Source organism: Silene latifolia, chromosome Y, assembly GCF_048544455.1.
Source record: "Silene latifolia isolate original U9 population chromosome Y, ASM4854445v1, whole genome shotgun sequence".
Lineage (NCBI taxonomy): Eukaryota > Viridiplantae > Streptophyta > Magnoliopsida > Caryophyllales > Caryophyllaceae > Silene > Silene latifolia.
This window is the reverse complement of record NC_133538.1, coordinates 460647993-460669766: the sequence shown is the minus strand read 5'-3', so window position 1 is coordinate 460669766 and position 21774 is coordinate 460647993. Positions and strand designations below refer to the sequence as shown.

The 21774-nt window shown below is 33.5% G+C and overlaps 1 protein-coding gene across 1 annotated transcript; it reads right to left on the bottom strand.

Moving 5' to 3' along the window:
• Positions 1 to 652: 652 nt before the first annotated feature.
• On the bottom strand, positions 653 to 10766 carry LOC141632890 (protein FAR1-RELATED SEQUENCE 5-like). The gene is made up of 4 exons (XM_074445395.1): positions 10757 to 10766; positions 10053 to 10675; positions 1198 to 1301; positions 653 to 1082 (listed from the first exon to the last, which is right to left on the bottom strand). The coding sequence occupies exons 1-4, from the start codon at positions 10764 to 10766 to the stop codon at positions 653 to 655; spliced, it is 1167 nt and encodes a 388-aa protein (XP_074301496.1).
• Between the last annotated feature and the right edge of the window lie 11008 nt (positions 10767 to 21774).

Here is a 21774-nt window from a genome sequence, read left to right as displayed (position 1 = left end):
TACTGAAATAGTGATACTGTTTAGTATAAGGTGTGATATTATTTCTAATAACGTGTGATATTGTTTCTGACTCGTGACCATAAACCATATATAAAGTTTCATAAAATAGAAATAATACACAGACTTGTCATGGTGAGCAAACCTTATTGTCGGCATCGGGTACAAAAGCATTAGGATAGTTACGCTTATCATGGTGAGCCATTTGTTTCCAATTACGGCAAAGCCTTTTAGGCTTCTCCGCTTTGGCTATGCATTGTTGCTTTTTGCATATCATTCTCTTCCCACAACCCTTGTTCTTTGCCCGGCGAGATGGTAGAATCCTCACCTCAGTTGAGGAACTGCATCCAAGAAGCATCTCCAACTCCTGCTCTTTGGTCATTGACCCTGCTTGCGGATTGAGTTTGACCCTAAATTGCTTCAGTGTGTCAGCAACATCAGTGATCTGATTGTTAGGCACATTCTTGAGCACACTGATAGTTGCATAGAACTCTGACCATAACTTGAACATCTCCAGCTTCCTTAGATCAGTGGCATCAAAGTCGTCCATTAACTCACTATATAAACCATAAAGAGGGATCTTGTGTGCATTCTTGGTCCACCGCATAAGGATGTACTTATCAGGCAAAGTGTCTACTTGTTTCCCGTAGTAAACTCAGATAATGTGTCTGCAAATAATACCCTTTTTGTTGAACAATTTGCAAGAACATTCTGTATCATTGGTTGTACAATTGTAGACGACTTGATAGGTCTTCTGCATTCTAGCATCAGCTATACCAATTACCTCTATACCGTTGGCAGGTGGTGTGAAACCACCAACACTCAAGGAATAAATAGAAGCAGTAGCTTCTAGTTGAAAATCTGCGAAAGTAGAATGTGTATAAAGCTTGGAAGCATGAGCTTCCAACTTAAGAGATGTAGATAATTGTGGAAGAGTACAATCATCGTCTCTATCAAGTTGCTTTTGAGTATGGCGTTGTACATCAATGGCGGTTTGAAACCGCATCCAGAATTCAACAAGTTTACCATGTGCATTTTCAAAACGCTTGAAAAAATTATTTTGGCTCTCAGATCGTTGGGTTGTTCTTAATAGACAACCCATAGGAATATCACGAAAAATAAGCTGGGATCCATTTTCTCCTTTTTCTAAACATGGTCGACAACCAGGAATTACCTTCAAGATTATGCTCGTTAACCAACTGAGACCACTTTTCTTCAAATTTCAGAGGTTCTAACTCAGCATCCCAAACAATAGCATTCAAGCGGCTCACAAAATCAGTCTCTTTCGATATTGCAGGCCCAACCTGTGGGAAATAATCTGTATACTTCCCTTTATTTAGAAGGATTATAACGATTTAACAAAGATGATCTAAGGTCATAAAATAAAATACATAAACAAAAGTAAAAGATTCAGAAATAACCTTCGGTCCTAGCAAATATGGCCTAAGAACAATATCAAAATTGATATTCGCCTATCAGTTGCACCCAAGACGATCTGAGATATGCCCTTCGATTATGCTAAAATCGATCTAAAATTTTCTGTAAAATTTAGTTGTTTTTGTGTTCTTGTGATGAGAGAGAGGAGGCAAGGTCAAGAAAAAGCATTAGGGTAGAAATAATTCTCTACCTTTCTTTTTATACAGACCGAAACTTGGAGTCAATTAGGAAAGATAAATCTCTCCTAATATTCGCCAAGTCGATTCTAAATAAGGACTAAAATTATCCTTATTTTTGGTCTTTCCAAAAATATATAATATGTGTTGAATTGTCATCTAGTGAGGATCGAACCCATGACCTCTTGGTATGTGTATCCTCACTATTACCACTATGACACATTCAACTTGTTGATATTAAATACAACTGATTATATTTAATTACGAATTAACAGATTAATTCGTCCAAGCTAACATTATATATATTTAATCAAATATAACTTATTATATTTAATTTACGAATTGACAGTTAATTCGTCTCAACTTAATATTATTTAATTTTCATTAAATAATTATCTCATCAACACATTGACTAACTTTTTAGTCATTTTGGGCATCAATGTAATTATATTTCTATAACCACATTTCTCAAACACGTCCTATGGGTGTGACCTTTAGGGACCAGTTGATCACCGCCATCTGTATGATAATAACGTCAAACTTTCTAGCAAGCCAACCGTTATTAGGTAAACGTTAATCAACTAATTAAATATACGAAGTATACCCTTGTGAACCTGTAAGAGATTTACAAATATTATCACACTAATTTGTGGAGGACACAAGCTCCAACAAACTCCCACTTGTCCTCACAAGTGTATGTACGATAACCGATTCTCATATCCTTTAAAATTTCTCCCACTCAATGTAAAACAATTTGCAAATCCGAATTCACAAAGGTCGTATTTTACAAGCGATCAGTATCAAGAGTGGTTTTCCCGACTAGAGAGTAACTTAACTGATAAAGGAATCATCATTCGAGCATGGCCATGCATTTCAGTTACAACTCCTCGAGTGGCCCTGAGAAATAACTATACCTGATAAGGGTTGTATATTTTCCTCAACTCGAATTCTGCAGATGTAAGCACAGTATGAAATGACCCAGAAAAATCTACTTAGCCCCGATTCTGATGAGACCGTGAGAAAGAAACCAAAGTCACCCAAAAACTGCCTTAATCTCAAGAGACAGTTGATAGTCAAAAGAATCGACTCTAGGAACACAATGGATGTCCTATCCACGACCTGACACCGAATGTTATTTAAACATTTAGGACTCCATTACGTTGTCACAAAAAGTTGTCCTACGAGGTATCGTCATAATCTCGTATATGTGATCGATTAGTCAACCGTTTAACTTATGGCTCGTTGAACCCATCATCAATCGACTGCACAATATAATAGCCGGAGTTATCAGCTCACATTGGCGATTACGGACCAAAACAAATATAATGTAATTCAGTTCACTTTGTGGCGTTCAATGTTGTCAGTACAATCCACATGAAAGACAAAATATTATATATATAAAACGATGAAGTTATAAATAATATATGAAAAAGATAATGTATCAAATCCATAATCAAGTACTACAACTCTGGAACATGTTTAATTCCCATGGAATTAACATGCCCTACATGCTTATCATAATTCAATGGTTTGGTGAGAGGATCCGCGATGTTATCATCCGTCGCAATCTTGTCATTCACTATCTCTTCTTGCTCCACGTAATCACGGATCAGGTGAGCCTTCCGAAGTACATGTCTATATTTGTTGCTAGACTTTGGCTCCTTAGCCTGGAAGATGGCACCTCTATTGTCACAATAGATGGCGATCGGGTCATTCGAACTAGGAACTACCGAAAGCCCTTGTAAGAATTGACGCATCCATATCGCTTCCTTTGCTGCCTCCGAAGCGGCATAGTACTCGGATTCGATGTAGTAGAATCGCTACAACACTGTTTGGAACTCTTCGGTGACCGCAACACCATTAAGAGTGAAGAAGAACCCGGATCGAGATTTTGAATCGTCTCGATCCGTTTGGAAGCTAGCATCTGCGTAACCGGTTGCGCATAGCTTAGTATCGCCTCCATAAGTCAATACCCAATCCTTAGTCCTCCGTAGGTACTTGAGGATATTTTTTACTGCTATCCAGTGTGTTTCACCTGGAGTCTTTGGTACCGACTCGTCATACTCAATGCATATGCCACGTCTGGACGTGTGCATATCATGGCATACATGATCGATCCTATTACAGAAGCATAAGGAACACGACTCATGCGCTCAATACCTTCAGGCGTCGTGGGTGACTGAGACTTGCTGAACTGCATCCCAGTCGTCATAGGAAGGTTCCTCTTCTTAGAGTTGGTCATGCTGAACCTCTCAAGAACCTTATCTAGATAAGACTCCTGACTAAGTGATAACGTCCGTCGTAATCTATCTCGGTAGATACGGATTCTCAAAATACGCTGTGCCTCACCCAGATCTTTCATCTGGAAATGGTTCTTCAACCATTCTTTAACCGAAGAAAGGAGAGGAATGTCATTCCCAATCAAGAGTATGTCATCGACATACAATATCAAGAATACAATCTTGCTACCACTCGACTTGATATATAAGCATGGTTCTTCGACCGATCGAGTGAAACCATACTCTTTTATCACTTGGTCGAAATGATGATTCCAACTCCTAGAAGCTTGCTTAAGTCCATAAATGGAACGCTTAAGCTTGCATACTTTCTTAGGATGTTTAGGATCTATGAAACCTTCGGGTTGCACCATGTACAACTCTTCCTCCAAAAAACCGTTTAAGAAGGCGGTTTTTACATCCATTTGCCAAATCTCATAATCATGAAATGCGGCAATCGCTAAGATTATCCGAATGGAACGTAGCATGACTACAGGTGCAAAAATCTCGTCATAATGCAATCCTTGCACTTGAGTGAAACCTTTTGTCACAAGTCGTGCCTTATAGATATCTGGTTGCGCGTCTACAGAACGCTTTATTTTGTAAAGCCATTTGCATTATAGAGGTCTTACCTTATTCGGTTAATCAACTAGATCCTATACGTTATTCTCATACATGGAGTCCATCTCGGATTGCATGGCTTCGAGTCACAGCTTTGAGTCGGAACAGGCCATAGCACCTTTTTAGGTTGCGGGTTCATTACTTTCAAACATCATTCTCCTCGACCATACCAATGTATCTGTCCGGAGGATGAGATTCTCTACCCGACCTCCTAGGTTCCTCAGGAATATTAACCGTATCATCAGTTGGAGGTACAACTTCCTCCATCTGTTCCTTGGTTGTTGGTTCTGGAATCTCCGACAGCTCGAAGGTTCTATTACTCGACTTGTTCTCGAGAAATTATTTATCTAAGAACGTCGCACTAGCCGCAACAAAAACTCGATGTTCGGTTGGCGAATAGAAGTCATGACCAAATGTTCCTTTTGGATAACCTATAAAGTATGTCTTGACCGATCGCGGGCCAAGCTTATCCTCGTGTCTCCACTTGACATAAGCCTCGCAGCCCCAAACCCGAATAAAGGATAAGTTAGGTACCGTTCCCTTCCACATTTCATATGGAGTCTTGTCGCTTGACTTTAGACGGACTTCGGTTAAGTATAAGAGCGGTGACAAAAGAGCATAACCCCATAATGATTGTGCACTACTTTGTGTGACTCATCATGGATCGAACCATATCAAGTAAGGTTCGATTTCTCCGTTCAGACACACCATTTAATTCAGGTGTTCCAGGTGGAGTTAACTGTAGAGCGATTCCACAGTCTTTTAGGTGTTGATCAAACTCATTTGAAAGATATTCGCCACCCCGATCTGAACGAAGTGCTTTAATCTTTCTACCCAGTTGGTTCTGTACCCTATTCTGGTATTCCTTGATTTCTCAAAGGACTCACTTTTATGCTTCATTAAGTAGACATATCCGTATCTACTCAAATCGTCCGTGAAAGTGATAAAATATCTATAGCCATCTCTAGCGGTAATTGACATAGGTCCACATACGTCCGTATGTATGAGTCCTAATAGGTCACTAGCGCGCATTCCAACACCTTTGAAGGAAATTCGAGTCATTTTGCCAATGAGACATGATTCACACGTGCCATATGCAGAAAATCCGAATGAGGGAATAGTCCCATTATCGACGAGTTTCTTTATGCGTTTCTCATTTATGTGTCCCATTCGACAATGCCATAGATAGGTTTGATCTTTGTCACTAACCTTTAATTTCTTATTATTCATGTGTAATACTTCCGTGGTTTGATCTAAGATATAAATTCCATTCATGGAAACTGCTTTGCCATAAATCATTTCATTAAAAGAGAAAATACAACTATTATCCTTTATTGAAAATGTAAAACCGTCTTTAGCAAGTACGGAAACAGAAATAGTTCTTAGATAAACTGGGTACATAGTAACAGTTATTTAAAGATAACTCAAAACCACTAGGGAGTTGGATTACATATGTTCCTTCGAGGCGGCACTGCTCGTGCTCCATTCCCACTCGCAGTCCACATCACCTTTTTCGAGAGGTATGATGTTCTTTAGGCCCCGCAAATGATTACACAGATGAGAACCACAACCAGTATCTAGTACCCAAGTTCCGAAACTTGCATGGTTAATCTCAATCATATGAATATAAGATGACATACCAACAGAACGACGCTTGCCTTGATGTCCTCACGGTAGACGGGACAGTTCCTCCTCCAATGTCCAGTCTTGTGACAATGGTGGCACTCTATGTCACCGCCCTTGCTCTTTGTCTTGCCCTGTGAGCCACTAGTCTCACCAGGCGCACTCTTACCGTTTCCTGGCTTCTTAAACTACAGCTAGGTCGCCATGAGTCTTGCCCTTACCTTTACCTTTGTTGTAAATTGTGAGAACATCCTGCTTCATGCTCCCACTCAATTTCATATCCTTCTCGGTCTGTACAAGAAGGGAGTGTAGCTCATGAGGACTCCTTTTCAAGCTATTCATGTAGTAGTTTGCCCTGAAAAGGACAAAACCATCGTGAAGAGAATGAAGCATTCGGTCAATGACAATGCTCTCACTGATTTTACAATTCAGTGCCTCCAGCTTCTCGACATTCTCAATCATGTGAAGAATGTGTGGGCTAACCGGTTGGCCCTTCTGGAGTTTCGCATCAAAGAAGCGACATGTATGCTCATATGTAATGATTCTCGGTGCCTTTGAGAACTCGTTAGTGAGCGTGGTGAAAATCTTGTTTGCACCTTGGGCAATGAAGGGTCTCTGCAAATTGGTTTCCATTGCAAAGATGAGTACGTTCTTTATCGCACCCGCTTCCATAACGAAATCACTATAAGCGAGTGACTCGTTGGCTCCTGCATTGGGGCCTGGGTTGACCGGCAATGGCTCAGTTAAATACCTGAGCTTACCGTCATCAGTGGCAGCATTCCGTAGTGCCGCCTCCCGATCCAAAATTGGACCCATCATTCTTTCAGTGAGTGGACTGATTCATTTGGTCCATGAACATTTTAAGCCAGGACGAACGATCTAGTGTGGCACTAAGCATTGGGATTGCGTTATTTCCAGCCATTTGTTGTAACAGTATTATTGATAATAAACGTGTTCTACACTGCAAAAGAAGAATAAAATAATAAGCATGTGCATCGTTTTATTTTAAGTCTAATGAACTAATGTCATAACGCGAAAACTCAAAACATTTATACAATTGACCTCCCTCAAGAATTATATAAATGACCCCAAGACTCAATTCTCTATAAATTGATAAGCTAACCTTTTAGCTAATTCTACCGTTAGAATTCTTGGTCGATAAATTTCTGTAAATACTATCTTTAGTCCATCATAATCACGAGAAACTCTTCGGACTATGATGTTGAGGTAAACTAAGTCAACACAACTACTTACCCAACGTAGAAGGGGTCATATTAGGCCTACCGACGAAGAAGGGATTCATAGATGTTTGCCCTTATAAAGACTAATCTCAAATTCCGTTTTAGAGGAAGATCCCATCAACTTTTTAATTCATTTTAAGTGAACTATAATCTAGCATGCGAGAATGATTTAAACTAAGGTGATGGCTTAAAGACTGTGACATCTGCATGTCCATGAAAACTAACATACAACCTATATGAGTCAATTTTCATGCATTTTAGTAGTAGGTAGTTTGGTTTTAGGCGGAATATGATGCAATTACTAGCATGTGAATGAAAAGCAATAAAAATGAAAAACGTAAAAAAAATCAGTAAAAGTCCTAGTGTGGCCTATCCTATCAAAATGAACAATAAATACAAGTTTGGAATCCATCCTTGGACCCGAGAAGCTTGTCTTGATGTTCCATCTTGATCCATGTAGCGGGAGTGAGCTTGAATCTTCATCTTTAGTCTTCTTTGAAATTACAATAAATAAAATTACATAATTGACCTATTAATTACATTCTAATTTCAAAAACCCAAAACTAAAATAAAGGAGATTCGAGATCTCATAATTACATAAGAAATCATGTTTCCTTCATTACGAAAACATAATTTGACTAAGGCCACACTAAGTATTACAAATTACAACCGATTGCAAAAATTAAATACGTAAATAAAATTCATTCATTCGATTCATTCAACAAAATTAAAAGCATCAACTAAAATAAATTAAACATACATAATACTATACATTAATTATGTTGATTAATTTATCCAAACCACCTATTTAAATTAAATTAAGTGACAATTCCGCAATTTAATCACATTAATTTCATACTTAATCCATATTAAACTTGTAATATGAATTCTATCCGTCAAAATTTTAAACTGCTTTAAAATAACTCGGTATCATTAAATTGTGAACCGATTCACAATAACTAATTGGTCAAAAAAAAAAAAAAAAAAAATCCAATTTTTTTTAAATTGGTCTCGGTTGGGAAGAAAAAAACAATTTTTTTTTTTTATTTATCAGCTGTCACGGCTGAAAAAAAAACCCCCTTTCCTATTTTAATTCGGTAAATTGGAAAAACAAGGAAAAACTTTACAAACATTTTTTTCTCTTTCTTTTTCGGCAAAAACGCAAATAAAAAAAAACTTTCCTTTTTTTTTTTCTCTCGGTTAACCAAAAAACAAAATTAAAATAAAGTTTTTTTTTTTTTTCGGTAAACCCTAAAAAAAACGGCCTCCTATTTTTTTCTTTTTGCGGCAATATGCCCTAAAACAAGATTTGATGACTAAATTGTTTACCTTTGCTATTAGAACATGATTAGCATATGAAATAATAAACATGATCAATTTATATGCCAAAAACTATATAGCAAAAACAATCTTTTTATCATAAACATGACGATTCCATTTAATTTTAACTTAATCTACATTAAATCAAAAACTACCAATTCTTCATATGATAATTTTAACTGATTATAAACTATAATATGAACAATAGAATGGAAAAATATCATCAAACATAAAGAAAAAAACGGCACAAAAAAAAATTTCGAACCACAAAAAAAAATTCGAAACCCTAATTTCTTTTTCCGAAAATCCTATTGTTCACATACAAATTTTATGAAAATCATCAAAATTAAAATCGTAGCCTAAAGCTCTGATACCACTTGTGGGAAATAATCTGTATACTTCCCTTTATTTAGAAGGATTATAACGATTTAACAAAGATGATCTAAGGTCATAAAATAAAATACATAAACAAAAGTAAAAGATTCAGAAATAACCTTCGGTCCTAGCAAATATGGCCTAAGAACAATATCAAAATTGATATTCGCCTATCAGTTGCACCCAAGACGATCTGAGATATGCCCTTCGATTATGCTAGAATCGATCTAAAATTTTCTGTAAAATTTAGTTGTTTTTGTGTTCTTGTGATGAGAGAGAGGAGGCAAGGTCAAGAAAAAGCATTAGGGTAGAAATAATTCTCAACCTTTCTTTTTATACAGACCGAAACTTGGAGTCAATTAGGAAAGATAAATCTCTCCTAATATTCGGCCAAGCTGACGGAAATAAGGACTATAATTATCCTTATTTTTGGTCTTTCCAAAAATATATAATATGTGTTGAATTGTCATCTAGTGAGGATCGAACCCATGACCTCTTGGTATGTGTACCCTCACTATTAGCACTATGACACATTCAGCTTGTTGATATTAAATACAACTGATTATATTTAATTACGAATTAACAGATTAATTCGTCCAAGCTAACATTATATATATTTAATTAAATATAACTTATTATATTTAATTTACGAATTGACAGTTAATTCGTCTCAACTTAATATTATTTAATTTTCATTAAATAATTATCTCATCAACACATTGACTAACTTTTTAGTCATTTTGGGCATCAATGTAATTATATTTCTATAACCACATTTCTCAAACACGTCCTATAGGTGTGACCTTTAGGGACCAGTTGATCACCGCCATCTGTATGATAATAACGTCAAACTTTCTAGCAAGCCAACCGTTATTAGGTAAACGTTAATCAACTGATTAAATATACGAAGTATACCCTTGTGAACCTGTAAGAGATTTACAAATGTTATCACACTAATTTGTGGAGGACACAAGCTCCAACACAACCTTATCAGTGACCTTTTTCATGATATGCCACACGCAATATTTGCACCTAGCATGTTTGAAAATAACACGCAAACCCAGATTTATTCTAGCACATTGGTCAGTAATGATACAGTGTGACTCTCGTTGACCCATAGCATCTAGGAACTTTTCAAAGACCCAATTGAAAGAGTCTTCATCCTCATAAATTAGCAATGCAGAAGCAAAATTAACTGACCTTTTGTGGTGGTCTATCCCAGTAAAAGGAGTAAAAACCATACAATACTTATTCGTACTGTAAGCTGGATCATAAGTGATGCAATCACCAAACAAAGAGTAGTTTCTACGAGACTCTGCATCACACCAAAACGCACGAACCAAACATTTCCCAGAATCCACCTCATAAGCAAAGTAAAAACCTTGATTGGTATCACGTTTATCCTTCAAATGGTTAATAAACAGTTGAGCTTCCCGGTCTCCTATGAAACATTTGATATCCCTTCCAAAATTCTTAAAACCAACCAGTTGAGCTCCAACATTCTCATAACCATCTACATATTCCTTAACATTTCCAAATGCCGTTGTTGGGCCTTGATTAACCCTTGAATGATCAATAATTGTCTTTTTTATGGTAAAGATGGAGGTGCCTGTGTTTTTTTTGAAATTGTTGATTTCTAGGTGAACAAAGACGGTAATTATGCTACTCACGAAACTGGAAAACAACATACCCAGCCTCATTATGGCGAAACTCAATTATAGCAGTACAACCAATCCTAGTTAGTTTAGTGTTTATGATATCAAATGGTTTAGGAGTTGCGGACTCATGAATATCGTTAGGGGCGGAAGAAGTTATAGTACGTGTAGGATCTGGCAAGAAGTAGCGACAAAAGTACAATGTAAACAAACAAGTAAAAATTAAGAGATAGGAAAGAAAACAATATCACACACGTGTCTGAACAATGTTACATATCACGCTAAACAATATCACATATTCTGAAAAACAATATCACACATACTATAAGGCACAAAATGAGACTACATGCATACCACACACATCAGCTTTTACGAAATTAGACAATTCATATCACAACAATCTTAGGGTAAACAAAAACGTAAAACATGAAATAAGACTTAAGATGCACATAAATTATTTTTAGGTACACAAATTATAAGAAAAGCAGTAAGATGACTAATAATTGGGAATATTTGTCAAAAAATAAAAGAACACGTGATTTAAAGCTGAAAGTACAAAATAAAGAGAACATAAAGCTGAAATTAAGAACAATAACGTACCTGACATCGGAATTATGATTGAAATAATATGAGAATTGATGAAAAGTAGAAGTTTAAGCTCAGATTGAGCTGAAAACCTATAAATACAAAAAATGTAACACCCGCCATTTTTCTAATTTAATTTGTAATCATATTTTATTTCCGACTACGAATTCACTTGTATGACTCGTAATTTAATCCCAAGTAATTAGATTTTTCTCCCTTTCAATTCTTGAATTATTTTGTATCACGAATATTCTTTTGTTCTCGAGATTTATTGTTAATTGTAATTATTTCAGCTTCATTTTATTTGTTCATTTAATTTGTATTATAATTCTATTCCGAGTTAATTCATTGGATTTTGGAATTTACTATTTTTGAACTCTTTTATTAATTTCTAATCTCATATATTTTATCTGTTTTTATGAGATTTAATTTTATTTCTTAATCTACGATTTTGATTTAATATTTCAATTAGTTCCGTTTTAAGTCTATTTTTAGTCCAATTTCTTCTTGGATCGACCTTTTATTTACATGACATTTTATAATAAACATTTTTAAAAAACCGGGATTTGCTCCAATTAATATTTGGAATGTGTATTTGTTTTTTAAACAAGTTATTTATTAAACTTGTTTTATTCTTAAATTTTAAGGATATTAATCTTATCCTACCTTTTATTATTTTTCAAGTCTTAAATTTTGAGAAGATAATTGTGTTTAACCACCTCATTTTGACTAGTTATTAGTGAGCTTTTTAAGGGTTTAATTATTACACCTTTTACTTTTTCAATCCCTCTTAAACTCTCTAATTAGTTTACATTCATTAGGTCAATTAATGTTCCCAAAATACGAAAACAATCTCTAAAATCCCTTGTGTTGAGCCGTGACATTCAGCAAGGCAAACACCATCAATTCTTCATCAATTCTCATTAATTCTTGCTCTAATTTCTCTCATTAATCATCTAATTCTAAGGGTAATTTAATTACTCTTATTAATCTTATGTTAGTTTGTTTTAAATTAATTATCATATGGTTTATTCATATGATCTATATGTTTTTGTAGGGTTCAAGAAGATCCATTTGAAGACTAATATCATATCGATTTGGATCCGGAATAAGAAAACTTGGACGTTACTCGGTATCACATGATTTACTTGTTCTAGTTGTATGTATTATAGAGTTTTTAATATTTTATGATGATCTATACTAATATATAATTTTAGAAATTATTGAAACCTGTTTCTATGATGTTTATATATTACTTTTGACTATACATAATTTTATTTTGTCAATTAGGAATTTATTTAGTTGATATATTGATTTTTATGTTTTAATCGATTATTTTGATATTAGGGTTTTAATAATTCGTTTCTTATATTTTAAACTTGTGTAAATTATTTTTCTGGGATTAATAGTTTGTTTTAGGATACCAAGAATTTTTGTGGTAATTGTTTTGAAATTATAATATTTATTTCGTACTTTATAGTGTTGATACGCTTTTTGCGGTTATAGCGATGCTGAACTGTTTTAATTAGATTTAAAATACTAAATCATAATATTAAATCTCAAAATTTTAATATGTGGCCGAGACACTGTATATTGAGGTATGTGTAAAATTTTAGGTCTTGAAACCTTAATTTCGATTTTATAATCATTTTATAACTTTTGGTGAAAATCAATGTAAAATCTCACAAATCTGTCAGTCTGTTTGTAAAATTCATTTCGCGTGTTTAAATTGCTCAAACCCAAAAACTTAAAAAAGAGACTCCTATTTATTTTCATTCAACTCTATGAAAGTTCATAATTCTCCGATTTATGGTTTGTTCATAATAAATTATTTATGAACAGTTCGCCTGTAAACTGCGAATCTGTCGTCAGTCAAAAGAATAATCCGTAAACTGTCTTTCCCTTATGATCCAGTACCTAAAAGTTTTTCTAAATAAACATTGGAATGTCTAGTTATGTTTAGAATTTTAGTTTGCCTTAAAATATTTTTTTAAAGTCGTTTTATGAACTAAAACATTATTGGTGTCGATTTCTGACAGCTTTCCGAAATGATTTTTTAGACCCCTAATGCTTTCATTTTATGAAGTTTATTATTAAATTAAAGTTGTAGTTAAGAGCTATTGGAAACCAAGAAAATTAGCCTTGTGTCATTTCGATTTTTCTGTATTTAATTATGAATTTTACAGTACTGTTGTCCTGTTTTTCAAATCTGATTTTAAGAGTTTGTCTCGTTAAGGCCCAATAATATATATCTTACTAACGTATATTAAATCTTTGGCTTATTCTAAGCTTTAATACAGTAACTTTACTAATTCATAACCTTGAATTTATTTTATCGTTTTGAAAATGAAGTCTAAGCTTCATGTTTTGAAGAAATAAAAGTGTAGTTCACTTACGAACCTTTGAAATAATATATTTTGAATAAGAGACTATCTTTGGGATTTTTAAGTTTTGAATAATTAAAGTAAGGTCAAAGAATAATTAACTAAAGCATACGGATTCTTATACAACTATATGATTGGGTATCCTGCGGGCGGTACAGATTGTCGTAGAGTCATGTACATATACTTAGACTAGGACTTCGCACTGCGTGGTAAGACGTATCCTATATCTTGTTGTCTAGTGAGTGGACTTGGAGTTGGTCACCTTTGCGTGACACTGAAATCCCGAAACTAGTGTAAGATGCTGCGGTGTCAAGGAGTATAGCTAAAGTGAAAATCTAGCCTGAACTATATTATTTCCATTCTGTCATTTGAGGAATTTTGCTTTTAAGCATGCAACACATTTATCTTAAGCGTGAGTTTGGTAATTTATTTTTCGTTACATATGTTTTGATATTTCAATCTATTTTTGATATATTATTGCTGTTGTAACATTTATATCATGTTATATGGCTGGGAAAACATCGAGTTAATCCCCACTGATTGTGGCTGTTATGTTTATAACATGACAGGTGTTAGCTTTGCTGGGGATTTCTGTGTGAGCTAGCGAGTAGTTTTCAAATCCTACTCTGTTTTTCTGCTTTCTTTTATGGTTTTAGTCTTGAACACTTTTAGAGATTTTCTTCATTTTCGCCATTTTTATAAAAGTGGCATTTGTTTAGAGTTAACCATTTAATTTTATCCTTGAGAATTTTATACTTTCTCAATTTATAACAGTTAGAACTTTTATCTTTGTGTATTTAATCCCATTAGACAATGTTTCCGCCACTGTTTTTGCACTAGATTTTATAGGATATTACAGTTGGTATCAGAGCATCACTGCTCCCGACGCTCACACATTGATCTTTAGGAAAATGCCTAATAAATGACTTGACATATTAAAATGAGATAGAGAGAGTTAGGTAGAAACCAATAAGGACTTGGATGTTAGTCTATGTGTTCTTGCAACTCAATGACTAACATTGATTATGTGTTTCGCGCGAACCTCGAAGATGAGTGGACGTGGACATGCCACTTTTCAAGACCAGAATGAGGTCAACTAGGCAAGCTTGATCTCAACACCTAGATTGCTAGAGTAGACAACATGGCACTACATGGAAGAAGAAGAAAGGGTGTTTATTAATCAAAAGTCAAACTTACTCAAGCTGCCGATCAGATGGCGAAGGAGAAAATTCACTTTCCCAGGAAGAGCTATGGATCTAGAGGTGATGACATTGTGGCTCAGGCAGATGGAAAAGCAGTTGCAAGGTGCCTTGCTGTTTGTTACCTAGTGGTTGTGGCTGATCACCGGAGAAGACTAATGGACACTACTGCTGTTCTCACACGTAGATGTAGATGCACCCAAGTTTTTACTATATTAGAGACTCGTTCTACCTTCTGGAGCTCAGGCATAGGAATATGGAAGAGTTTATAAAGTGCAAGCAGAAGACTATGGCCATCCAAGAGTGCAGACACGCTTCATCAACTGGTTCACCTTGCTACTAAGATGTTGTTTGGGTTGAGAAGTCCTTAGAACGGATCTAAGAGGAAGATGATGATGCTCCTGTTGCCGCTGCCCTAAGAGATCCTTCTTTTCTTACTTTCTCATTTCCCTTTCTTCATTTTCTTCTTCCGGTCATGCCTTGAAGTTCTGATCCAGTGGAGTCCTGGTAGTCTATTTCCCCCTTTTTGGAATACCTTAAATTCTTCTGGTGGTCGAGGACCCGTCCTTTCACCATTTCTACATCTTTGGTTACTCCTAAACTTCTTTAAAACTCTTTTCTCTTGTTGTTAGGAGAGAATTATAATTTCTTTATCTCATATTCGTGGGAGTAAATCTTTGTTTGCGATTCCTCTACCTTGCTATCTATTCTCTTGAGATTCATTGGTTAGACTAACCATTTTCTTGTGAACTGTGATGGAATTCAAGTGCGTTTGAGGTTTAGTGGAGCTTTGTTACTTTTGGTTTGAGGGTAGTGAGTTTTACCTTGAATGCCTAATATTTTAAGAGCTTTTACTTGTGGATTAACTTGAATGGTGACTAATGATTTATGAAGTTAGAGTTTTGGTTTAAATATTGGCTTTAGATTATAGGTATCTTGCATATTTTGGACTACATGTGATTAAGGCGTTAATAGTAACCATGTATAATTATTGGTTGACCAAGATTGATCTCATTTTCAATTCTTATGCATTTAGATCGCTGAGTTCTTATGTAAGGTTGTAACCTTTGAACTTTAGGTGCTATTACTTAACTTTATTTGGGTTGATTAGTGGTAACCTTATGGATAAGGAATGGTATTGCACAATCGCATTGTGGGTTGATTGTGTTTACTTGAGGAATGTAAGATCTTGAATTTGAGGATTGTGTACCTTTCGTGCTTTGATGTCTTACCCATAGTATATGGAATACTTCGAGGAATATTTTGATTTGAATTACCTTAAAGGAAATATTTATTTGAGGACCTTAGACCATCGAGATTGTGGCTTAGTTGAGTTGATAACCACCTAGTGTTGCAATGTTATAATTGGATTTTTGGTAGGGCTTCTAAAAGACTTTGATGGAATGGTGTTGTTAGATGGTGGTTTTTGTTTGATGTTCCATAACTTGAGGAGTCTTATGGATTTAGTAACCTTGTTGGTTTGGTTGTATTCTCAGAAGAGTAGAATCTTTGAGTGTGGTATGTCTTATTTTGACTATTCTGGGTTTAGAATATATCTCGAGTGCAAGTTTGATGAGTTTGAAAGTTTTAAGAGCCTTATTAGTTAACATGATTAATCGTGCTTTGATAACTTGTGGAATCTTGGTGAGTAAGATTGGATGTTGAAGTACTTAATGGATTTTTACCATGATGTTTTGAGAGGATGATCAGTTATGTAAGGATTTGAGATGTAAGGATTTGAGATGTAAATTGTGTTAATCGATAATCTTGGAGGATGTAGACTAGGAAGTTTGGCAACTCTGATCTTGATAACTTAGTTGCCTGGGTTTAATAACCTTAATGTTGTTTTCGATGGAAATAGAAAAAGTTTTGGTTCTATAGAGTAGTCGTACCAAGAATCTTAAGATCTTTAACCTCTTCTGTAATCCTTTAGAGAGCTTTGTATAGCCTTTAAATCTCTCCTTCACACTTCTTCACCTGAGCTTCTGTTCCAGCTGTTACTACCTTAACCTTGGCTTAAGTCTGAAAACTTTTACCTTTAACCTTTTTCCTCGAATATTTCTATTTTATACAAGGTTTGACTCCTATAAAGTTTTGATTATCTTGGAAATTTATGATTTCAAAGTGTTAAACTTCTATTTTCGTTTTACTCTTGGTTAGTATCTAAATTTTGTCTTGTCTTGAAATGTTTTTAAAACTCGTTTGAAAATATTTCGGAATTGTTTCGAATAATGTTGTTTGGATGCTTCTAAAACCTTCAAAAGTTACGTTGTATTTACAAATTCGATTTGTCCAAAGGTTTTAAGTAAAATTTGCACATGTACTTTTGGATTTTGACATTGGTTGAATAATAGGACTTGTCATTAAAGACGTCTAATGAGCGGTTTGGTACTCACAAATGTATAGTTTTGAAATGATTTTTCAATCGTTGACTTGCTTTTATCTTGGATGATAGAATTCTTGTTCGCGACGGGCATTCTTTCGATCCATGAGATGAGACAAGAAGATTCTAATACTTTAATTATGAAAGCTGGTTTAAAAAAAAATTGTTTTTAGATGTTTTAAAAGAAAGTCTTTGAAATTTTAAGTAATGTTTTTTTTTTACTTTCAGTTTCGAGGAGGAAACCTTTTTTTTAGTGGGGGAGGTTGTAACACCCGCCATTTTTCTAATTTAATTTGTAATCATATTTTATTTCCGATTATGATTTCACTTGTATGACTCGGAATTTATTCCCAAATAATTCATATTTTCTCCCTTTAAATTCTTGAATTATTTTGCATTACAAATATTCTTTTGTTCTCGAGATTTATTTTTAATTGTAATTATTTCAGCTTCGTTTTATTTGTTCATTTAATTCGTATTATAAATCAATTCCGAGTTACTTCATTGGATTTTGGAATTTACTATTTTTGAACTCCATTATTCCTATTAATTTCTAATCTCATATATTTTATCTTTATTAATGAGATTTAATTTTATTCCTCAATCTACGGTTTTGATTTAATATTTTAATTAGTTCCGTTTTAGGTCGATTTTCAGTCCAATTTCTTCTTGGACCGACCTTTTATTTACATGACATTTTATAATAAACATTTTTAAAAACCGGCGTTTGCTCCAATTAATATTTGGACCGTGTATTTTTTTTTAAACAACTTAATTATTAAACTTGTTATATTCTTAAACTTTAAAGATATTAATCTTATCCTACCTTTTATTATTTTTGAAGTCTTAAGTTTTGAGAAGATGATTGTGTTTAACCACCTCATTTTGACTGGTTATTAGTGATCTTTTTAAGGGTTTAATTGTTATACCTTTTACTTTTTCAATCCCTCTTAAACTCTCTAATCAGTTTACATTGATTAGGACATTTAATGTTCCCAAAATAAAAAAAAACAATCTCTAAAATCCCTTGTGTTGAGCCATGATATTCAACAAGGCAAACACCATCAATTCTTACTCAATTCTCATTAATTCTTGATCTAATTTATCTCATTAATCATCAAATTCTAAGGGTAATTTAATTACTCTTATTAATCTTATGTTAGTTTGTTTTAAATTAATTATCATATGGTTTATTCATATAATCTATATGTTTTTGTAGGGTTCAAGAGGATCCATTTGAAGACTAATATCATATTGATTCGGATCCGGAATAAGGTAACTTCGACGTTACTCGGTATCACACGATTTACTTGTTGTAGTTGTATGTATTATAGAGTTTTTAATATTTTATGATGATTTATGCTAATATATAATTTTATAAATTACTGAAACCTTGTTCTATGATGTTTATATATTACTTTTGACTATACAAAATTTTATTTTGTCAATTGGGAATTTATTTAGTTGATATATTGTTTTTTATGTTTTAATCTATTGGTTTGATATTAGGGTTTTAATAATTCGTTTCTTATATTTTAAACTTGTGTAAATTATTTTTCTAGAGTTAATAGTTTGTTTTAAGATATCATGAATTTTTATAATATTTATTTCGGATTTTATAGTGTTGATACGGTTTTTGAGGTTATAGCAATGCTGAACAGTTTTAATTAGATTTAAAATACTAAATCATAATATTAAATTTCAAAATTTTAATATGTGGCCGAGACACTGTATATTGAGGTATGTGTAAAATTTTAGGTCTTGAAACCTTAATTTCGATTTTATAATCATTTTATAACTTTTGGTGAAAATCGTTGTAAAATCTCTCAAATCTGTCAGTCTGTTTGTAAAATTCATTTCGCGTGTTTAAATTGCTCAAACCCGAAAACTTAAAAAAGAGACTCCTATTTATTTTAATTCAACTCTATGAAAGTTCATAATTTTCCGATTTATGGTTTGTTTATAATAAATTATTTATGAACAGATCGCCTGTAAACTGCGAATCTGTCATCAGTCAAAAGAATAATTCGCAACATGACTTTCCCTTATGGTCCAGTGGCTAATCTTTTTTCTACATAAACATTGGAATGTCTAGTTATGTTTAGAATTTTAGTTTGTCATAAAATGTTTTACTAAAGTCGTTTTATGAACTAAATCATTATTGGTGTCGATTTCTGACAGCTTTTAGAAATGAATTTTTAGACCCCTGTTACTTTCGTTTTCTGAAGTTGATTATAAAATTAAAGTTGTATCTAAGAGCTACTGAAAACCAAGAAAATTGGTCTTGCATCATTTCGATTTCTCTTTATTTAACTATGAATTTTACAGTACTGTTGTCCTGTTTTTAAAATCTGATTTTAAGAGTTTGTCTCGTTAAGGCCCAATAAAATATATCTTACTAAAGTACATTAAATCTTTGGCTTATTCTAAGCTTTAATACAGTAACTTTACTTATTCGTAACCTTGAATTTATTTTATACTTTTGAAAGTGAAGTCTAAGCTTCCAGTTTTGAAGAAATAAAAGTGTAGTTCACTTACGAACCTTTGAAATAATATATTTTGAATAAGAGACTATCTTTGGGATTTTTAAGTTTGGAATAATTAAAGTAGGGGCAAAGAGTAATGAACTAAAGAATATGGTTCTTATACAGCTATATGATTGGGTATCCTACGGGCGGTACAGATTGTCGTAGAGTCGTGTACATGTACTTAGACTAGGACTTCGCACTGCGTGGTAAGACGTGTCCTATTATAGCTTGTTGTCTAGTGAGTGGACTTGGAGTTGGTCACCTTTGCATAACAGTGGGTTCCCGAAACTAGTGTAAGATGTTGCGGTATCAAGAAGTATAGCTAAAGTGAAAATCTAGCTTGAACTATATTATTTCCATTCTGTCATTTGAGGAATTTTGCTTTTAAGCATGCAACACGTTTATCTTAAGCGTGAGTTTGGTAATTTATTTTTCGTTACATATGTTTTGATATTTCAATCTATTTTTGATATATTATTGCTGCTATAATATTTATATCATGTGATATGACTGGGAGAACGTCTTGTTACTCCCCACTGATTGTGGCTGTTATGTTTATAACATGACTGGTGTTAGCTTTGCTGGGGATTTCTGTGTGAGCTAGCGAGTAGTTCGCAGATCCTACTCTGTTTTTCTGCTTTCTTTTATGGTTTTAGTCTTGAACACTTTAGAGGTTTTCTTTATTTTCGCCCTTTTTATAAAAGTGGAATTTGTTTAGACTTAACCATTTAATTTTATCCTTAAAAATTTTATACATTCTGAATTTATAACAGTTAGAACTTTTATCTTTGTGTATTTAATCCTATTCGACAGTGTTTCCGCCACTGTTTTTGCACTAGATTTTATAAGGGATTACAAAAAAAACGTAGCGAATTTAGGTAAAACACAAATTAAACTGAAAATAACAATAAAGCAAGTAAAGTAGAAGAAACGCAGTAAGATGACTATTAATTCGAAACATAGGAACGAAAAAACGAAAAAATATGTGATTTAAAGCAGAAATTACAAATTAAAGAGCATAAAAGATGAAATTAACAACATTAAATGTACCTGACAACACGAATATGATTGAAATAGTATGATAATTGATAAGAATTGGAAGAATAAACTGAGATCACGCCTAAATTCTAGGGTTCCCGCGCTCAACAATGGAAAAACGAGTTACAGCGGAGAGAAGCTAGAGGGAGAAGGAGTTTTGTGAAATAATGACGGTTTTGGCTGAGAAAAAGGGCTTATATAGTGGAGGGGTGAAATTACTAATTTACCCTTACATGTTCCGTCCTAAATTGTATGATGGTAATAATCCTTATTAATCCTCAATTTTCAAATATATGAACCATACTTACATGATCCCATACATATATATATATATATATATATATATATATATATATACATATATATATATATATACATATATATATATACATATATATATATATACATATATATGTATATATATACATATATATATATATATATATGTAGAGTCGGGATCCGGTGAGAACTTCTAAATATTTGAGGATTGAGGATTAGTGAATACAATATCACGGGTTCTTCAATACCATATCATGAAAAAAAATTAGACTTGTCCAAAAAAAAAAAAAAAATTTGAAAAAAAAAAGTTTTTTTTTTTTTTTGCACAAATTGTTTTTTTCGTGTAATATTGTTTGAATAACCTGTGATATTGATTGAACAACCTTGTGATATTGAAATGAAATCCTCAATCCTCAAAAAAGATAAAACAGACTACACAATGATCCCATTCCTATATATGTATATATATATATATACATATATATACATATATATATATATATATGTATATATATACATTATACATATATATATATACATATATATATATATGTATAATGTATATATATACATATATATATATGTATATATATACATTATACATATATATAGGGGCGGGTTCCCGTACGAACTTCACTTCAATACGAACCGTACGAA

Bases quoted from the DNA above. Each gene is read 5' to 3' on its own strand.
- LOC141632890 (XM_074445395.1), bottom strand. The intron at 1,302-10,052 runs GTTGTGTTGGAG...TATTTCCCACAG, and splicing joins TGAAAAAGGTCACTGATAAG to GTTGGGCCTGCAATATCGAA. The intron at 1,083-1,197 runs GTTGGTTAACGA...TTGTCTATTAAG, and splicing joins TTTGAAGAAAAGTGGTCTCA to AACAACCCAACGATCTGAGA.